Genomic DNA, 22,064 nt, shown 5'->3' with positions numbered 1-22,064 from the left:
AAAAATTAATAAAAAGTACTGAAAATTTTAAGACCCTTAAATTTATCCTTAAACATTGCTACATTCTGCCTAAATTGGTATGAGAAAATTCAGAGCCGCAGCACCCACTTTGCAAAAGTACTGCAGGGTGGGAACTAGGGCTATGACTTCTGAGCTGCTGTCTGTGCTTGCAGCTGGCATGGCTTTCTGTGCAGCTGCCGCTCTGAAGTCATGTGTGCAATTGCAGGTGAAAGGGAGCAGTAAGGCTTTGAGGTCTGAGGATGCCTGAGGATGAGGGAAGCATGGAGACAATCCTTGCTTCAGTGCTCCTTCTGCCCTCTGCAGGACGCCTTTTCAGAGGTTTATGGGAAGGCATATTGGATGGCACCTGAAGCATATGGTATTGTCTTCATTTGTTTTCAAGTATTCTGATTTTTTTTACACAGTGCAACATTTAAATCACTATGCTTGCTTTAGTGTTTCTCCTTACCATATTTCAGATCAAATACTTGTGGTGTAGTATAGCAAAATAAAAGCGGGGCTAACTCTTCAGTTTTACCAGGTACTAGAGATGTAATAAACATAGATCTCCAAGGCATCAAATTCTTTCCAATGCAAACTGTTTCCCCCCCTATGCATATGATCTTGAGTTACAGCAGAACATTGCCCAACTTAAAATTTTCCTTTAAACACACATCCATGGTGGGAAGCCACAAAAGTTAAATTATATCTAACCTGCTTTGTTAAGAAATTAAACTTTCTTGGCAGTGGGGAGAGCAAACTAGAGGTTGTACTGTTTTGCACTTTTCAGTCTCTTGTCTAGGCTGATCATTTTTATTGTGTCATTTTTGTTCTTTTACTATGCAATCTGCCCAGAGAACTGTTTGTTAATGGGTGGACTGAATATATAAAACTCATGCAAAACATGTAAAAACTCATAGGAAATATCTGTTCCTTCTATTAAAAATGGATTCACTTCCTGTTCACTTCAGGCTGCTCTGCCTGCTTGTACCTATGATCTGACCTTTTGATTGCTGGAAAAAAACTTTACTGGCAGCTAGCTCTTCACCCATTTCTAGTGTTCACACAATGCTTGCTATTTCTCATCACTCACTTGTATGACCCTTTATCAGGTTGTTTTCAAGGTTAAAAAGCTCTGATGATAGGTCCTGAAATGTTCTGAGAAACATTTTAAGAGGTTCTACCTTTGACAGTTTTTATTGGACTTTACTGGGGTCTGATAACTGTAGTTTCCCTCTCACTGCCTTTATAAGCTTCCCTTTTTTTCATTTTTTAAATGTTTTAATTCTGGTCTTCAGTTGTGTAATTTCCTATGAACTATTGTCCCATCATTCCAAATTACTTTCCAGAAACTTTAAAAGTTTGCAAAAGTTGTTTGCACTATAGTTCATAAACTCAATATAGGTCTAGTGAAATGAACTTTTAAAAATACTTCACAGAAAAGGGATTGTGATGTGAGGTAACAGAATACAAGCAGAAACTGAGACACAAAACAATTGCATAGGCTGATAAAAAGAGCAGTACATAAGTAGGTTTCCTCAACAATGGCTTTCTTGAAGAAATGGATCTTAACATATAACCCTAGTGTCTTCATTCTTTTTCGGCTGATACGCCAGGACTTTAAAAACCACTGACAAAAAATAGGTTCTAAATCCCTGAAATATGGTTTTATTGGAAGAATAGTGATAAAACCTCAGAGATACAAGTCATACACAGCAATTGGATACCTTCACATTAAGACGTTGGCATTGGTGGCCACAACATTTACCATGTTAATTCCAGCTCTTTTGGACAAAGTTGTTTAAAAAACAGAATTCCTAGGGAATTAAAAGATGGTTTCATTTACAGTATAAACATAGCTGATTTTCCTGATTTTTCATCTGAGTCTCAAAAAGGTTAGAAGATTTTCTAAAGTATAGCAAGTATGATGACTCAGTGGTCAAGACTGAGTACACATGTCTACTCAGAAGTTTGTCACAGTTTCTTTGCAGCTTATTCCCAAGTGTTTGTGCCTATCATTGCAATCTTAAGACAGGAACATGCTGCTGCAGATGCACCATGGCAAAAAAAAAAAAAAAAAAAAAGAGCAGGGAGAGAATACATCCCCACCCATTAGTTCCATCAGTAGATACAATTTCAAGCAGGTTCCTTCCATTTATATCTGAGTTTCAGAATGTACAAGAGCTCAGCTAGGAAAAATACAACACCAAAAGTCAACCCAGTGCCAGCTCTGACAGGGGACAATAAAGGCAGCATTGTTTCATTCTGGAAAGGATGCCATCCTAATCACAGCCTTTCCTGGGAAATTCCAGCAAGATTTATACCAATTATTTGGGTCTGAAGATTAAAAAAATCCATGCAGCCAATAGAATTCCTGAAAACATGAAGGATCACTTTAGCATTTCATACTCATCTGGATAAAGACTTTTTTCCCAGCCTTCCTGAAAATCATATATGCCTCGCAAATCAACAGCATTCTGGAGATCCTGAAATATTCACTCTGTTCTGGGTAGCAGTGTTCCTCTGAGTGACAAACTCTGCTTATTTTACCAACAAGTTTAATGGAACTTACTCCCAGGTCAAATATACTTAAGACTACAGTTTTGGAGTGGTTTTAAAGAGAGTGGTATGACAGCAAAATGTTAGTAGCGTTCTGTCTGTACAGATAAGCTAGTGGATCAAATATGTTCTGATGAAGCCAAGCACAAAGCCTCTTAAAGCTTGCTAAACTGTAATGGGACACACACATCAACACAATTGATCAAGAGCAGTATTGTGTAGTGCTGTCTTCACAACACCCTAAATTGCCTTTCCTTGTGCAGAAAGACAGAGGAGAGCAAAGGTGAGGACCCAAAGGGAATTCAGTGACCAACTTGGTCACACATACAGCTGGTAGAAATGAAATAGCCCTTTTCTATTTAATACAAAACATACTTAAGGATTAAAAGGAATAACACTCCCCCACAAAAATATTCAAACCACTTTGTGGAGGAAAGGGGTTATCTTTCCCAAATGTGGCTACACTGTGCATAAATAATTTCTCATTTTCCTGAGACAAATACTACCATGTCTTACCTGGCTTGGTAAGCTATGGAGATATCACATCACAAAATTGACCCAGATTAGTCAATAGGATGGCTGGGTTGAAAAACAGCCTTTACCAAATTGGTATGTCCAGAAGGACAGTGTGGCTAATCATCAGGAATGCTAGAAGCTGTAGCCCAAAAACATCTGGAGAGCACCACATTGGAGGAGGTTGCTGTTTTTCAAAAAAGGATACTGAGCAGCAGTGTTATTTCCTGAACTTTCATCCACACTTCTACTCATTGCCATTTTTTTGGTATATGTTAGCAATCAGGCCCATGTTTGGCTAAGATTGTGCATAAGAAAGTATAGCTGTTATGTGCCATCAAATAATCTCCGACTTATAACGACTTGAATGAATGCCCTCCAAAATGTCCAAACCTTGGCAGCCCTGCTCAGCTCTGGTAACCTCAGAAAGTATAGCACTTACAAAAGCAGTAAAATAAGGAGATAGCTGAACACTTCAGAATTCTGCACTGATCTTCCATGCAAGTCAACACATACAACTCGAGCTTCACATGTTCATGTGTTCACGTGAAATGGCAATGTACTCGTCAAATTAGCATAACTGTTGGCTCCATGTTGACATGAAGAGACCTGGAATCAAGTAATAACCACTGCCCCATCGCTCTCCACAGTCAGAGATGAAGAAAAAGGATCATACTCAATGCTCTCAGTCCAGTGCACATTACAAGATCTATCTTTTCCTAGGTTTCTCTTTTTTAATATTTAGGTCAGTTTACAAGCAAAAACACAATTGAATAAGTCAAAAGCCTACAGTTGTTTCATCAAGATTGTCTATTTTGAACTTTTTTTACCTTAAAGTTCAAAAGCAGACTATTAATGTTCCATTAAAGATGGAAAATGTTGAATGGCAATTGTAGGAAAAGTAATTTTAAGGCCATTGTTCCGTAAGAAACTGCAATGAAGGTGAGTATTAGCAACCAGCCAAAGCTCAACTTTAATCGTTCTTCCTAAAGACAATCATTCCATCCAAACTACCATACCAGATTCATATACTAGTCCTACAACTTTAACACATCTCCAAGATTCATAAACACTCATATTTTGTTTTTGAATATAGAAACCACAGTCCTATTCAAGGGATATCCTTCACATTTAAGACTGTTACAAATCTGAATCTTTATTGTTCTGAAATGATAGAAACTCAAGACAAAACTCTCCAATTTTCAGTCTCAGAAGAGATGTGGTTCAATGCCCATTTCATGTGTAACAATGCTCCCTTTAAAAATAAAAGGAAAAAATGGCTAAGTTCATGTGAATGCAACCCTTGGTTTTGACTCAGTTTTTGTAGGTGTGGGCACCACAAGATCCAGCATTTTCTTCAGAGCTGCTCTTGCTATGATGCTTGGCGAACCTTTTGCCATTCCACAAATTCATCAAGAAGAACAGGCCCTGGAAATGGAATAATAGCAATTTCAAACCACAGTATTTCAGGCAACCTCAAACTTTTCAGCAACTACAAAAGATGAGAGCGAGAGCAAGAGAGAGAGTCCTTCTTTTACAAATGCTTCCACTACTTTTGAGATATAGGGCAGGGATTACTCGACCCCCTTCTTGTGCGTTTAACCTTTGCCAATATACAGGGCTCCACAAATGCATTTCCCGGGCTTCTGCTGGACAGTGCATTTTTCCCCTAATGTTTGCAAGGTGCTCCACCCTTCCTCTGAGCTAGGAAAAGGACAGGGGATTACAGACTTCTTCGAAAGAATTCTAGAACAGTGAATCTTCTGCTTTCTGAGGAGAATGCTACAAGAAAAAGTTTCTGCCCAACACTCCCCACCAGGGCTTACTCCTGTATTTGCACTGGGCCTGAGAGAGAGATGACCCATCTATGAAGCCTAGTGTGACATCACAGGCAAGGTGTCACATATCCCACTTCATGGAGACTCAAGATCATGACAACCATTAATGTGTACTGGTTACAAAGGCTTTAACTGGCAGCATCAGTATTAGGACCCCATTGCCCAAAGCATTCTAAGACAGCAAGCAATGCTGACATGCAAACATTTCATGTTGTTTTTTAAGGAATACCCCTAGAAAGGACACATTTCCACTTATTGCTTTGTCCTGCAGAACTTTATGAAACTGAAGATATAAGTGAAGCTGCTTAAGATTCAACTGAATTAAGTCACTGGTTCAACTTCAACCATTTTGGGATGGAAGAAAAATGTGGAGATATGGAGCAAGCCAAGCAGCTATTATGCTGTGTTGGAGAAGCAAAATGAAATATCAGAGTAACATTAGCTTAAGACTACAATTGTACACATGTTTATGTGGCTTTTGGCCCTATTGGGATGCACATTTTTAAGGCTCACAGAAACAGATTATTTCAGTCCTTCTGTGCAGGAGGGCTGGAGTGATAAGACTGCTCATTCCTGCTACTGCATATGACAGACCAAAGATAGGAAAGTTGGCAAGAGCTTTATCACTAGCCTTCCAGAAGAGAAATTAAATCTGTTCCTTCCAGCTGACATTTGTGTAATTAAACATTCTTGTATCATAACTGGCACTGTTTGGTCGAATCCTTACACTAGTATATCTGTGATAGCTTTTAATAATTTTCTGAGTTGCAGAGCATTAAAAGAAGTTGACTTTAATATTTATATATTTAAACTTTAATATTTATAGCCCATCTTTTCTTATATAAGGTCAAAAGGATTCACACAAATGAACCACAAATTACAATAAAAACCAAAACTGACAAAAGCCAATGTGGAATAGTAGTCCCCTGTTACAAATGCTAGTAAAAGCCCTATCTGCAAGGGTATGGCCAGATTTTTAAATCAAAACTCTTTCTAGAAACATCAGGATGAAAGGTCAATAAGGAAGGGCCAATGACAGATTCTGGACAAGACAGTGTAGCTTGGGCACAGCACGAAGAAAAAAAAGTTCCTCTCTGCTTATTCATGTGATTCCTGAAAATATCATTATCTAGTTCATACAGAAATAATGGAATCAGGGACAATAAAATGTGTATCCTACACAACTACAGAAATTATTACCACCACCACAAAATTTTAAACATCTCCAAAATCAGATTATAATGAGCCAACTCAGATTGCATTTATTTTTAAAAACATAAGAATAAATTCCATTGTTTTTTCAGACTCTGAAAAATGGTACCTACAGTTTAAAAAATAAAAATCAATGTGCCTTATAGTGAAAACTGTATGGATACACATTTACAAATCTGGACAGCCTATACAGAACTTTTGCCAGACAGCACTGTTGAGAGCCCTGGACTATATCGCTGTAATGCAGGGGTGAGCCATTTCTGTCCCTCCAGATGCTTTGGCCTACAACTTGCACGATCACTCACCACTGGCTTTGGTGCACCCCTCTAAATGTTTTGGCCTGCTTATTGCCCACCCCAGCTCTACTGAATGAAAAATGATGTTCAACTGTAACTTTGTTATGTTTCTTCTTTACCACTAAGCCTTTTATCCAAGCCTCCTATCCCACTCTTTTGCTTTTGATGCATCCTTGATGTAGTCTCAAGACTGATGTTTTTAACTGAAAATGAAAAAATAGTTTAATGAGTAAAGTTAAAAAAATGAGAATACTCACATGCCCCATCTTCATCATAGTTGCTAAGATCTGCATGGACAGTTCGGCTGAATTCTAGCACATTGTACCACTGATCTTTGTTAATTACTCTGTATTTTGACTGCTACAGAAAAATAAGAGATAGAGACTCAGACCACCTCCTCAGAATGATGTATATGGATACAGTCAGGGTTCTTTTCCTCTCTCTAAAGGCAAGAGAATATAGCAGCCTGGAAATGTTTGAAGAGGAAGCCAGCTTGATTATTAGAGCTAAATGCTGTTCTGGACAAGGTAACAGGAACAGCACTGAAGCAAAGGCAGACATGTGAGCATTGGAAAAGGCATAGATAGTATGGAAAAGAAAATACCATCTTTTCCTTTTCTTTTACCAGAAAACTACAACAAATATGGGGTTTCCGCTTTCTTGTAGATTCTGAAAGAACTTCTTGGAGTAAATAAGCTTGCCACTGTACAAAAGGTGAAAGTCTATTTAACCCAGTAATGCAGGAAAAGGATGCCAAATCTACTCATGAGACCCACCTAGTTGTGCTGTCAGGAAAGTCCACAGTTGTTTCTCATTTAAAGTCAGGACTAATAGTTGGTTTTAGTAACAGTTTTTCTGGATGCAATCACAAGACAGATCTAAATATCTAAGGTCATAATGCTATGGTCTGACCACAAGCTAGATTGAAGCATCTGATCTCACAGCTTCGGAGAATCTGACAGGCTGCTGACAGGGACAACAGAGACCATTTTTGCCTTTCCGCCTTCCTTTACATTCTCCCACCTCTTGATGGGCCTCCACGTTCACCTAGAGTAGCTGTGCTGCCAGACAGGAGAGGTCAGGGGATACACAGCCTCCCCTTTCCCATTGGAACCCCGCTCCTGACTTCTAGGGCCATCTGAAGTTGCCATTGCAGCCCTGGAAAGCAGTCGATGTAGTTCTTTCCACGGCAGCTGCAAGAGGGTGTGTATATGTGGGAGGTCTGAATTCTACAACTTTAAGGAACAAGGTTGTCTAAGGCTTTTGAAGGGAGTTCCAACATTCCCTTAAGGACTGTAGGATTGCTTTGTAATACATTTTTCCTTTTAATGGGGACATACCTCCAAGTATTGGTAAAATACTGAAAACAGTGGCCATGTTCTCCCAAGAAGAAGAGCTAACATAGATTTTGCAGTGTCAATATCAAGACTTCTCTGGTCTTTGTCCTAAAGAGATTTTTTAAGAAAAAAGCATAATTCAGAATACAGACAACAGTTCCTTCAAGTCAATTTTTTTCTAAAGAGAAATGCACTTACCCTTGCAAAATCGAATGCATATCTGTAGATATTCTTAAATGTTGAAATGTCATTCAGTTGCGAGCGCAAAAAATCAAATTTACTCTGCAGCTTTTCTGTGCAGTCACATCTTAAATAAGAGAGAAAAAGTTACATGTCAAACATATTTGGAATATAAAGGTTATGCTACTTTTTGAGTTTATATTCTTGTATAAAACAAGTAGATACAAATAGTGGGAACAAGGACCACAAGATTGCAAGGAGGCTGCATTTCCTCTTTAGCAGGAATACAGCCATGCCAAAATGAAATTCAGCAAGATCAGAATCACCAGCCAGCAGCAGCTACAGGGGCTTTGCTTCCTCTTCCTTTCCAGGAAGATCTCTATTCTAACTACTCTGGAATAATGGATGGCAAATATGTGATGCATAGCTTGTCAAGGTTACCTGAATTCCTCCTTGAAGAATACCTCATACCAGTTATGTTCTTAAACACAATCTTTTCCCTCAAATGGGAAAAAATGTAATTTTCAATGGAAAAGATATATTTTTTTAAAGCACACCCAAAAAGTACATTTTCCCATTAAAGTGGGAGAATGCATTCTTTCTGAAAAATGTGCATCTTGAATGGGCTCACAACTTTTCCTCTCAAAATGCACATGTTTATGTTTACAGTTGTTGGAATGAACATAAATCTCTACCAAGGGCTGCACTGGGGAGAATGGTAAAGTACCATTCTCCATGATAAACTACCTAGAGCAAGGCTGAAAAAAGTGTACGGCCGGCCCACCCAAGAAAAAGAGGGGAAAATACACTCTAGGAATGGGCTCTATGATTTCTGCCATAGACACCTCATTCATAGTGCCTTCAGACATAGGACTTCAAGGATCCTGCCTACTTCCTATGATGTTCTAGGAACAGAGCTTCCCTGGCAGGAAACACAGAAATAGTTCCTAGAGCATTCTTTCCTTTTATATTCTGATTTTTTAAAACATTTCTTCTGCAAGAAAGAGGATTAGAGGGAGCAGGATTAGGACCCAGGCTTCTTGGGGTTTCTGTAAGGAATGTTACTTTTATCTGATCAAAGCAGGTATCAGCCTTCTGAAACACTCTTGGTGCTGGATCTGACGAGGTGGGGTGGGGTGGGATGTGTGGGAGGGAGGGAGGGAGAGACACATGCCGTAGGAGAGTCGCATGTGAATGTGTCTGTGTATGTTTGCATGCACCCCAGCAGACACCCAAATGGACCCTTGGATCTGAAAAAGTTGTGCAGCCCTAAGCTAAAGGAAAGATGGCTGTAGGTCAGCTGCTCTGTTTCTGGAGAGCGACATTCCCTCCATGCCCTGTTTGTGGGCATCAGGTTGGCTGCTCAGGAATGAGACTAGGGGCTAAATAAGGCTACAGAAAAACAAGGGGTGGCATTAGCATATCTGAGAGATCCTTCAAGTTTTGAGAGGGATAATAACAAATCTTAAAAAACACATCAGAAGGGGACTACTCCCAACAAGGTCTGGGCACGCTTAATGGATATAGGAAACTACAGAATGCGAAGTGTCAGCTGACACAGAAAAAAATGAAATCAATTGCGGAGGGAGAGTAAATTGTATTGTTTGGGTTTCTAAGAACTTAAAGCAAACCAGAAATTGGCATGGCAGGCATTCTGATCAGGAATACTCATTTTACACCATAAGATATACTACAACATTATGTTGCAGGTCCCAATTGTAGATTTATAGGCTGCCCTTCATTATAAGAGTATCAGGAGAGCATCCCCTTTAAAAATAAAGACAAAGCAGTGAAAGCACAGGAATGACAGCCATAAACTCAAGCAGAGCAACAAAGACAATGCAAAAAACAGCACACATTGGAATGCTTGGGTACATAAAAATTCTCACCTGGCATCTAAGAGACAGAAGGTAAGTGTGGAAAGGAAAGCTTCTCAAGTTCACTCAGTATGATTTGCCATGTCTCAATACTTCTCTGTGGCTATCCCCTATGGAGTGGCTGTGTGGGGCATCTGTAGGTAGCCTCCAGTGATGAGCAAAGGGCCCAAGTGGGCTCAAATACCTAGACACAAGCCACTTAGGTCTTTAAAGGCAATGACCTGTACTTTGCACTGAATGCAGCTGCCAGCAGGTGCAGCTGTTATAGCCGTGATAAAGTATCTTCCTGCATTGGTCCCAGCCAGTAAACTAGCAGCCTTGATACCAACTAAGCTTTCTGGGAAGTATTTTAAGGCAGTACCAGCCAACCTTCATACTGAAAGGGTCAAACCTGGTCACCAGCTTCAGCTAGTGAAAAAGCAGCAAAGCAATGCTTTTACAGACAGCACTGCACTGGGGCAAAACCTATGCTTCTCGGAGAAATGACAAAATTCCCTATTTTCTCCACATCCCAGGCAAACCTTTAGCAAATGACATATATGCAAGGACACAGTGCTGTACTTTTCAGGAGAAGTTGAATGCCACATCGAGAGGTCATATGACAATTATCCTCAGACCAGTTTGAAATAGGCAACCACAGACAGAGGTTTGCATCAAGTATTCGAAAAGTTTATCCACTATCAAATACATATGAAGGTGATTTTAAACATAAAAAGCTCTTACTGTAACGAAGTCATCCCCTTTAACCATTCTTCCTTTGTAAAAAATCCCATGCTTTCAGCCTCCAGTTTCCAGGCTAGAACTAGCATTACAATCTGTACAAGAAATGGAGATTTGAAAGAAAGTCATATTTACAGGGAACTGCTACTACAGGAGAAAAAGGGACATTTGAGTACACATGCTCCTTCTCAACTCTCACAAGGAGACAGCTGTTGTTCTTGAAAGGAGAGATCGGAGGGATACTCAAGATTCTTGGCGCATGTGTTGCTGCCCTTAGGCAGCAGGTTCATCACATCACCTCTTCCTGCAAAGGAAGCTGGGAATATGTGCACGTGGAAAGCGATTGTGGAAAAAATTAGTACTACCCGGGCTTCTTTGAACCTGTCAGGAAGTGGTCTGAAAGCTGTTCCAGTGGGCTTTGAGAGGCAGTTTGGAGAATGAGGAATTGGGCATGACTTAGCAGGGGGAGATAGGGCAGAGAAAAGAGGGTAGGTTGCCATTCGGCATTTTGTTTATTACAGTTTTATGCCACCCAACAGCTGACATTCTCTGGGTGTGTTACACAGATTAAAACGTGAAAATTACATTACATAAAACATATATATAAACATGCAACAACAGTGACAACTGGAATTGAGGGGAAAAATAATTTAAAAAGGCGATGGTGGCTGCAATGGTAGTTTCCTCCACCTGAAGGAGGAGAAAACTAGCTCCACCTGCTTTTTTAGCCTTGTTGGTAGAAAGAATTTAATTCTGGATGAAAATGTGAACCTCCCAGGTATCATGGAGACCTGGATTAGGAAAAGAAGGGAGCATGTCTCACCAAGCTGTACTGGACAGGTTAAGACTGTGCCACTGACGACTAGAGCTTGGGTGCATGGGGGAGGTGGCGATCAAGCACACCGCAGGAATTTTGTGTCAGCAACCACATGCTGCATCCAACATTTTACAAAGTCTGAGCGTCTCCTGTTGCAGATGGTGAATGCACACTCATGGAATCCATACACTGGCCCACTGCTCAACAGTTTCCCTTCCTGAACGAGCTGGTATGATCTCACACTGGTGCTGGATCACCCAGAGCTTCTTATTTGGGAAGATTTCAACATTCATGCCAAGGTTGCTCCCTTGGGAGCAACTCAGATTTCAAGTCCACTATGGTAACTATGGGTCCTGGAATGTGTAACTTCGTTTTGATCTTTAAAAAGAAGTTTGGAAATAGTCAATAAATTAGATGTGAAAATGGTGTAAGGATATATGTTGAGAAGGAACATGAAAGGAGAAAGCACCCCAAATTCTCACCCAATTCTCCTTTACAGTCACCTTTTACCCCAACATGTCTTAAAAAAACATAGGGTTTTAAAGGCTTCTGGAGATCAGCCAATACGTTATTCATTATTATGTATTCATATATTATTCAAGCCTACAATCCAACAAAATGAATTAGGGGTGGTAGGTCAGAGAGAAGCATAATTAAATTCAAGAAATGTGGGAAGGCTAATAGATATACCTTAACTATTTACATATGATATTAAACTAATATTCAGTAGCTAAACTTACATTTTCTGGTTCAACACCAATGTCCTCACAGAATTTCTCCATTCCTTCAGGCCCTACAACTTCATCGTCACCTTCAAAACAAAGAAAGCCAGCTAAGGAATCACACAGATAGTTTAAAAATTCTTTCTTCATTTATAACCAGCATACCCGGAGGAGGGCTTTCTCTGTGGTGGCGCCCAATTTATGGAACGCGCTCCCCAGAGAGGTCTGCCTGACGCCGTCATTAATTGCTTTTCAGTGCCAGGCCAAGACCTTTTTATTCAAATGTTATTTTAATTGTTAATGTTATTTATTGATTTTAAATTGCCAAGATGTCTCCACTATTTCATATATTTATATGTTGATTTATTTATGATTGGAAGCCGCCCCGAGGCTTATGTGAAGGGGGCAGCATGTAAGTTGTTTAAATAAATAAATCTGGATTAATGGAGTGTGTGTGTGTGGGGGGGGGGGGGGAGAGAGAGCGCGCGCGCACGCGCAAGAGCGAGCACACAAATGCATGTTGAGGGGGAAAGAGAAGTTAATTTTCTGCAGCAAACTGGACACTAACCATGTTGTTTTCCAGTTGTCCTACAACTGTGGTCCCTAAGGCTTGGTCTGCCATCAAATGAAGAAGGGCAACAAAAACATGTAAGGGACTGGAGCAGCTCCCCAATGGGAATGGCTGCAAAAGCTGGGACTGTTTAGTTAAGAAAAAAAGGCAAGGAAAAGGAGACATGATAGAGATGTTTAAAATAATGAATGGTATGAAGAAAGATGCTTAGGGCCATCCTATGAAGTTGATTGTTGGGAAGTTTTACACAGATAAAAGCAAGTATTTCATATTGTGAATAGTTAAACTATGGAATTCACTTTCACGGGAAGTGGTGATGGCTGCCAATCCAGATGGCTTGAAAGAGATTGGACAAATTCATGAGGGAAGAAGCTATCAGCAGCTACTAGCCTTGCTGGTTACGTGCTGCCTCCTTTACCAGAGATGGCATGACTTGCATGCACCAGCAGCTGAGGAGCTGGGCAGGAGGAGGTTTTGCACCCATCCTGCTTGAGTGATCTTGTGGGCAGTGGGTTTGTCAGTGTGTGTACTGAATGCTGGACTAGATGGACCTTTGATCTGATTCAGCATGGCTTCTCCTATGTTCTTAACCTGCACAGGACTAATTTGCATCATTAATGACATAATTAGGATATTTCAATTATAACAGCTTCAGGACTCTTATCCTTAAACAAAGACCCTTGAAGGGCTAGTGTAAGCTTCCAGTTATATACTTAAGTTGGTATGTGTTTGGAGCTATATCTGAATTCCACTCATTCTACTCCTAAGGGAATATCATGCCATTGTTTATAAGAACAGATGACAAACTGAGGCAGTAATTCAGGGATCTTCTTCAATGCCTTTATTTCAGCCTTAGATTATCTCCTTCTTCCAGTAAAGAGGAATTTAAAATAAGCTAAGTAGTTAGTACATATCTTATTACACAAACAAGTCCTCATTTACTTGCATACAAAGATGTATTAAAGTACAATTCTGAGTGAATTCAGTATGAATTGGTGTTTTCCCAAGACAACTTTAAGACTTCCAATATAAGTGTCATGATTCAGGCTTTGTTTCCATACTCTGAAGCAGCTTTACTGCTTGCTGCCTCATATATATTTTTAGAATTTGCTCTTGTTCTTTAGCTTGTGATTTTAGTGCTGAACAATTCTATATTACTTCAAACAAGTGAAAAACAGCTAAATGCATTTGATAACTACACTATCAGTATTTCACTCATTTTTCCCCTTCCTATAATGCCTCCAACTTATTGTTGTTTCAGAAGGTAGACAGTTTGGCTGGATCAGTTAAAAGTGAAGCAAAACTTTCAAGAACCCCTCTCCAATTACTTGGTGCTGTCTATGGACTCCCACTTTGTTCCAAAACCCAACACCCTTCATTTAGCTGGTAAAATAAAGACTATTAGTGGTAAACAAAACAAATTGTCATGACTAATTAAGAACTGAGGCTCAACTGCAGCACACCTTAATCTGGTGCTTTCTAGATGTTATGGAATACAACTCCTAGGATTCCTGACCATTGCCCATGATGGATGGGGCTAATGGAAGTTGAAGTCCAAAACATCTAGCATGCACCAGGTTTTGGAGGGCTGTTCTAAAGTGCACATTTAACTTATACAAGGGATGCATAGAAGAAGACATAAACAAAGCAGAGATTATACTCAAGAAGCTTGCTTTTCCAGAAGTTAACTGGAAAGGGTACAATAACACCATATGAGCAACATATCTAAATATCTTAAGATGAAATTTACTTAAAACAGAAACTCTGTATGATTCTGTTTAGTGTAGTTATTCTTATCAGATGTATTCGTGCAAAATACATTGCTCACTACTACATGAACACAAATAATAACATACAGGGAAAGACAATGGAGAAGCTGCAACTACTGATAATATCAAGACATTGCACTGTATGGATCAGTGAGGGAAAAGTGTAAGGTCATGGCTCTACTCTGAGTAAAATGTGCCGGCACAATGAACTGTAACAGCACATTGATCAAGTTCATCACTGCCTAAGGCCTTTTGTTCAGAAAAAGTACTAAACACCATAGTATGAGCACTCAAGTGGCAAGCTTCACAGCAATCTTCCCCCATCCCACTCCCCTTAAGGGTTACTGGTGAAAAAACAAAACAAAACAAAACCCTGACTGTCATTTGTATCTAGGGAAGCAGTGCAGTCTTTAATAAGAGTTAGCACTGAGCCAACTGTTTATGCAACTGAACAGAAACCAACACAATGTGCTCTTCCCATGTTCGACTATATTCATAGCATTCTCTCTTTTCTGCCATATGGGTCAACTGATGCTTAAGGCAGAAGAAAAAGAAGCTGAGCTATACTTGCACCCTAACAAGATTTCAGCAGTATGGTCTTGTGATGCAGTTTAAAAGGGGCAACTGCTAATCTCCATGGGGCACCTGCCAAAGAAGTGCAGGTAGAAGGAACATGGAAAAGAACTAGGGTTCAGCAACAACACCCTCAGTAATTGCTTGCCAGGCTTTCTAAACCTAAAATTGGTTTTTCAGAAGTTTGGACACTTCCTATTCCAACATAACTCTTAGTTTTAACAAACTGATTTAGTTTGAGGAAAATAGCTTGAGAAAAGACACAAAAAGTCACACATTATTACTGACACAAAACAGTTGCAACATGATTTTGCGATGTGAGCCACCCAGAGAGCCCTCAGGCTATGGGGCGGCATACAAATGCAATAAATAACTAAATAAAGTATTACTAAGTAACTGAAACAAAATCCAAAATGTAAGCATGCATTAGTTTCATACCTGCATATTCATAAAACCAAGCCAGGCACTTCTTGCTTGAAAAATGTTCATCACCACTTATCACTTTACTAGAAGCTTGTGATCTGCAATAGCTTAGAAAGACATAAAATATAGCTTTGTTAAAGCTGTTCCCAATATATATTCCCAATAATGAGTTGCTAAAAGAAAGCACATTTTTCTAAAAAGGCATGAAAACAATTAAGTATTGAGTTTGATGCACCAATTGTTACATGTTTTACAAGGAGAACGTAAGAGCCATGCTGGATCAGACTACAGAGCCATCCAAGCATTCTGCCCACTCAGGAGCCAACTAGTTGTCTGTGGGATCCTGCAAGCAGGATAGGAGTACAACTGCACCCTCCCACTCAAGTGCCCACAACTAGTATATACAGGTACCTATGCTTTCAATGTGCCAGAACGCAGATGGTGGAACACCTCACTTTCATTTTTTCTTTCTATTCTTACTCATTCAACAGCTTGAAGAACTGACCAGCAATCTAACACATCACTAATTCACTTTCATTCTGATAATCAATTTTTCAAGGCTGTAGGAATGGCACATAAGCTTATGAATGCTGCAAGGTGTTGCAATGTACCTTTGTGAATACATAAAAAGTAAGTCCCCACAAGGTGAGTTGAATGGAACTTGATAACATATATTTTTGAAAGACCACTGAACAAGTCTAACTACATTGTTGCTGTTGCCTATATAAGCATCAAAACAAGCAATCTGCCCACTGCACTGCAGAGATTTGCAAGCCAGAATAGCTACAACCAACATACATGTTGATGTGCATCTTAAGGATGTGCTTTTCAATGCATAATGGGGATCTGCATGCCTATTATAACCACCAGTTGTTGTATCCGAGACTGTAATGCTAGCTTATTAGAGAACAACAAATGATACACAAAGTAACACACAGGCAGCTGAAGAAAAAGATCTGTCTTAAAACAAAGAACTTGTATCCTGGTAGTAGAAGTATTTGTAGATGTAAACACTAATCTCAATGAAATATTCAGAGTATTTTCTGTGTCTGAATTTAAAACCTCTATTGTTCTGGACCTAGCATACTTAAGGGCATTAAGTTCTCTCACCTTTGAGACAGGTTGTTAAGGTCCTCCTATCTAGCCCTGTATTATATGATGAAGTCTGATAGTTTGGAGGAGGGTCATTTGGGTGATGGCTCTACTTTTATAGACTTTTCTGCTATTAAAAAAACCCTGTTTTGGTGGAAGATTGGTTACACAATGATTTAAAGTGGAGTTTATACTGCTATCTTTAAAAACTTTGTTTTAATCATACTTAGGTTGTCTTAATGGTGATCTTAGTGAAAGCCCGTCTGAACGGCAGGTTATAGGGCATCAGGTAAATACATAGCAGTTTGCAGAGTTTGTTGTTGTTGTTCAGTCACAAAGTTGTGCTTCGCGACCCCATGGACAACTTTCCTCCAGGTCTTCCTGTCCTCTACCATCCCCTGGAGGACATCCAAGCCCACATCCACCTCTCCAGTGACCCAATCCAGCCACCCTCAACCTTTGCTGTCCCCTTTTCCTTTTGCCAATTTGCAGTTACATCATCCTAAACATGACAGCATAAAGAACATATCAACAAGCGCTAGACGACTTATTGTCTCACAACACAGGATTTCAGCGTTAGACCACACATTTTTTCAACTGTAAATGACAGCTAAGAGTCAATTGTTAGAGGCCAAGTAATAACAACATTTGCATCTGCCAGTTTAATATGAACAGAAGTATAATGGAAAACCTGATTTCTGAGTGATACTCAACATTCAAACCCTCATGAAAAAGACATTGCAATGCAGGCCCATGTTGCCCAGCATTTCATTGTTGCTACTCAAAAGTCCTTGACAATTTGATGTTGTAGTGAAATCAGTTAGAATGATGATTTATCATTTTCTCCCTTCAAATAAATCAGTAAACAATGTTTCTAGCACAGAAGAGCTGAATGCAGGGATAACTGTGGAGGACTTCAATTGTTTCAGGAAAGATGTACCTATAAAGCCCTAAACAGCTTGGGTCCTGGCTACCTGAAGGACCGCTTACGTCCATATACGCCCGCCCGCCCCTTGAGATCTGCGGGAGAGGCCCTTCTCCGGGAACCCTCCGTGAAAGAAATTAGGAGAGTGGGTACTTGGAGGAGGGCTTTCTCTGCGGTGGCGCCCAATCTATGGAATGCGCTCCCCAGAGAGGTCCGCCTGGCACCATCGTTATTTGTTTTTCGGTGCCAGGTGAAGATCTTTTTATTCAAACGTCATTTTAACTGTTAATACTATTCATTTATTTTATTCTTCGGCCAGGGCGACTTATTTTATATTGTTAACTTGTTTTATATTTTTATTGTATAATGTTTTAATTGATATGTTTGTGAGCCGCCCCGAGGCTTCGGCAAATGGGGTGGCATAGAAATTTTCTAAATAAATAAATAAATGTACACAGTTGACTGAATGACAGGGAGTAAACTGGAAAACCAAACTATCTAAAACCCAGCCTGTAGCCAAGCCTAAGCATGTGCAACTGAAACAACTTGCCTTAATTTCCTTGCTTTCCTGTGCTGAATTTTAGATTGCAAGACACTCACGGCAGAGACCTATCCTTTAACTGATGGCGCTATATGAATCAACGAAGTCTCACTGCTGTAAGGTATCAATTATAATTCCACTGCCAGTTTCCCATTTGGAAAAAATTGCCCAAGGGAAACTCGAGAAATGGAAGGAAATGAAATCTGTAGAAAGTCATACTTGAATCCACATTATAAGCTGTGGGGGATAATGAGACAGAGGGAGGGAGAAGGGTTCTCTGGGTTGCAACTTGGCAATCCCAGTTGTATTCCATTGCATCATCTTTCCTGGAATCCTGATCCTAAACATTTTTGCCATTGTTTCCAGCTACAATGCCTGGATAGTAGTATTACACCAGCTCAACAGCTCTTATGCTTCACCTTTAGTAAAACTTGGCTTTTTTCCTGCTTGCAGCAAGTTTTAACAGTCCTAAAACAATGCACTAAAAAGCAGTTTACCTGCTACTCAAATAGTGGATACTGGTCTGTGTAAACATTTAGCTATTCCTACATAGGAATATTAACTCCTGATATAGGTTTCAATATCTAATTCCATTATCCTTCATATTCATTCAAGCTTACTTCATGTGAAACAAAGCACACTTTTCAAAATTTGTTAGACATGAAAATTAAACGTTCATCCTAGCAATGCAAATCTGCATAAGCATTACTGTTAGATGCATGCTTTGTTCAGAATTCACTGGCTAGAGTAATAAAACATGACAACCCATGCTCAAGCTTGAGCATAGGTTGCCACTGAATTGTGGGGTCTTGTGTGAATGCAGTTGTACTACCAAATAATGGTTTGCTGTGCTACCAAGCAATGGTTTGTTAACCAGGAACAATCCATGCAAACTGTCCATGGTTTGTTCTTGGGTTGTGAACTGTCAGTTGCCTGGATTCAAACAATACACCTAACTCAAGACACAACTCAACTTTAAATATAAGTTGTTGTACTGTGTGAACCTAGTCATTCCAGCTAAAATTTGTAAACTGCCCAGAGAACTTCAACTAGAGGGTGGTATAGAAATAAATAAGAAACAGCACTACCACCATCATTAATGGAATGGATCTTTGTTGTTCTTTCTGGCATTAAACACAATCTAACCAAAGCTTTCCAAAGAAAACATGAAATATATGCAGACTGCAAAAGAAGGCAGCTGGACAGGTTGCATAATCTTCTTCCTTGAAGGGTTTAGGAGAGAACTAAGAAAACCGTTGTTAAATGCGTGCTATCTTGTCTTAAAATAAAAAGCTCGATGTGTAGAATGTCATTCCTGAGTTTCTGCCAGCTTGCTTCTATGCAAATCTGCTTAAAAGGAGGTCAATACATTCAGTGTAATTACTCCTAAGTAAGAAGAACAGATTTACAGCATTAGAGAGGAGATAGGAAGAACACTCCAGGTACTTAGCTTTCATGTGCTATTCAGGCAAGTTTGAGGTGCAGTGGATATGCAATTGGTGGATCTTTTGGTCACTATTTATATTTTAAACAGGACCTTATTTTGAACAAATGAAACACTAGTAGGTTCAGCAACATCTATAAGAAAGTTGAATCTCAATGTGGTGTAATAAACATTATGTAAAAATTTATCACTATACAGAATTAATAACTTTTCAGGAAAAAATTCTGAGATCTTTCCAACAAATGGTTTTATTTTTGGATAATTTAAAATTGCAGTATTTTAAAAAGCAGTAATATCTGCTTCTCCCACTGACCCGACACCATGCAAGCTTACACGTGGTCAAGGGGCACTGCAACCTATTTTCCTCTAGTATAAATAGCAATAGAGACCATGTCAAAATTTACACCCTAGGTATCTTATTTGCGCCTTTGGTTGACAAGTAAGCTAAGACATAAAAGAGAAAAACATTCAGCAACTATTAATGCTGCAGTGTAATTCGAAGAGTTTTCCCTCTGCATCTTGACTTGCACAGGAAAAAAAAATGGCTGAGATGGAGAATAACCTGAGCAGGTGGACTATGGTGAAAGTCAAATGGTACATACTTGAAAGATGTACTGGCAAGTGCTGGTATACTTTCTGGCACACATGGTAAGCTAAAGCAAAATGGGGGAACAAATTGTGTTTGGAAGGGGCATAGTGGCATCTCTGCTGCAGGGAGATGGTGTCAAGGAGGACTGAAAATATGCTCCTCAGGGCAGAGACCTGACTTCTACTACTTTGAAAGTAACATTTACCAAGGCATAAATAAATGTATGTACATAATGCATACATGTATAGGAAAGAAAGATATAAGGAAAGCATCTTCTTTAAGCCCCCATCTTCAGAATAGTTGCCAAATCCTGGTTCCATAGACTGGCACATCATCACCATTATTTTTCATTACTTTTATACCCTGTCTTTCTTCCTCTTGCAAGGAACCCAGCACAGCTTACAGTGCACTCTTCCTCTTCATTGTATCCCTGCAACAACAACCCTGACTGGCCCAAACACACCCAGTAAGCTACATGGCCAAATGAAAAATAGAATCTGACTCTCCTCAGTCCCAGACCAATCCTTTCACAAATAAGCTGGAAATGGCCTAAGATAAAATTAAAGGGGAATGGAAATACAGCAGATGCTTGGAATGCAGGGGTCTTACTTTCCATTTTCAGAATCATTAGGTAGGAGCTAAGAAAGACCCCTGTCCAAAACTGTATGCTACTGCTATTCAGTACAGAACAGCCAGTTTCAACTGTTGCCTGCCATATTTTTTTTTACTACATCTCTCAGTATTTCTAAATGGTGGCCATGTTATCTGGCAATGATGGAAGGCGCCAGATGGAATTTGCAGAGCATCATTCTGGGGTAGATAATACTTGAACTGGATGAACCAACAATTTGACTCTGTGTAAATCAACTTTCTATAAGGTGTAAATCCCAATATTAAGAGTTAAGACCTGCAGACTGGTGACAGAAAGTGAACCCACTCCACACTTTACAGGACTAGTTGACCTCCATGGCACAGGAGGCTACGAGGAGCAGTAGGGCAAGATGGTACATCAACTGAAAGGCCTACTGCAGCATTATACACTGTTTTGGCCCACCATTCCTATTTTCCCTAGTCAGCAAAGCCAATGATGAGAGATGGAAACAGTAAGCCAACATGTCTGGAAGGCCAACAAATTGCCCACCTTCAACAAAGAACCATCACGGCACATTACAGCACTTTACAGAGGAACACAAAAGCTCTGGAAGGAAGACTGTACCCCAAGAAATTATCTAAATTTTGCCCAGATCAGGCATAATAAAGCAAAGAGACGAAGTCGAAAGCCTTTGAATATCCTTATATGCAGATGCTATTATAGCAAATTCATTTCAGTTAGAGGAGGCCATGATGCTAACATCTGGCACTCTCTGTACTAGCACGCATGCCAGAAAAGGCGATGTGTTATTGCAGGTGGGTAGGAAGAGGAGAGCAAGGTGCCTCCCTGCCGCAAATCAAAGCCCACCGTTGATATCACAAAAGGGGAGGGAGCGCCTTCCTCTTCATCCCCCTCCGCCTCCACGGGAAATGTCATCGCGGAGAAGACAGAACAAGACAGGGGGCCCTCATTCTGCCGCGGACTGGCTGGCTTCCCACCCTTCCTCGCCCACGTTAAATCCTGGGCCCGGCCGGCAATCCGGTACCTGCTGATTTTACATTTCTTGAGGCCCGACTCGTCCCCCGCCTGCCCCGAAGTTTTGCGTTTCTTTTTCACGGGCATCTCCTCCCCGATTCACCGAAGGGCGTGCAGCGGGGGAGGTGAGGGCCGCCGGGCCCTCTCTCTCGGGTTCGGCGAGGGCCCGCCGCCGCTTGCGAAGAAGCCTCTTCCTCTTCCTTCTTCTGCGGCTGCTGCGGCGGCGGCGAAGAAGTTGCTACCGCGGCAGCCGCCGTCGCTCCGCTTCCTCGCCGTCTCCGGCCCCTTCTTTCCCCGCGGCGTCCACCGCGCCTGGCGGGACGAGCTCGGAAAGGCTGCTCGTGAGGAGAGCTGTTTCGAGGCTGAGGAGGAGGAGGAGGAGGAGGAGGCGGCGGCGCCGGCAAGGAACAGACGCCGAGGAGACGCGGACGAGCGCGCC

General features: G+C 40.5%; 1 protein-coding gene across 1 annotated transcript; it reads right to left on the bottom strand.

The window, feature by feature from the left end:
- Positions 1-1,641: 1,641 nt before the first annotated feature.
- DCUN1D5 (defective in cullin neddylation 1 domain containing 5) lies at positions 1,642-22,064 on the bottom strand. The gene is made up of 8 exons (XM_044442304.1): positions 21,636-22,064; positions 15,423-15,514; positions 12,090-12,160; positions 10,536-10,627; positions 7,954-8,062; positions 7,759-7,863; positions 6,676-6,778; positions 1,642-4,500 (listed from the first exon to the last, which is right to left on the bottom strand). Exons 1-8 carry the CDS (start codon positions 21,710-21,712, stop codon positions 4,445-4,447), a joined length of 705 nt encoding a protein of 234 aa, XP_044298239.1. The 5' UTR covers positions 21,713-22,064; the 3' UTR covers positions 1,642-4,444.

Source organism: Varanus komodoensis, unplaced genomic scaffold, assembly GCF_004798865.1.
Source record: "Varanus komodoensis strain SLA01 unplaced genomic scaffold, ASM479886v1 scaffold4, whole genome shotgun sequence".
In the NCBI taxonomy this organism is placed as follows: Eukaryota; Metazoa; Chordata; class Lepidosauria; order Squamata; family Varanidae; genus Varanus; species Varanus komodoensis.
The sequence above is the reverse complement of the archived record's forward strand: the minus strand, read 5'-3'. Positions and strand labels throughout refer to the sequence as shown.

Coding starts and splice junctions, on each gene's coding strand:
- DCUN1D5 (XM_044442304.1), bottom strand. CDS start 21,712: ATGCCCGTGAAAAAGAAACGCAAAACTTCGGGGCAGGCGGGGGACGAG. Junction 10,628..12,089: donor TTGGTGTTGAACCAGAAAAT/GTAAGTTTAGCT, acceptor TTTCTTGTACAG/ATTGTAATGCTAGTTCTAGC. Junction 7,864..7,953: donor ATGCATTCGATTTTGCAAGG/GTAAGTGCATTT, acceptor AAATCTCTTTAG/GACAAAGACCAGAGAAGTCT.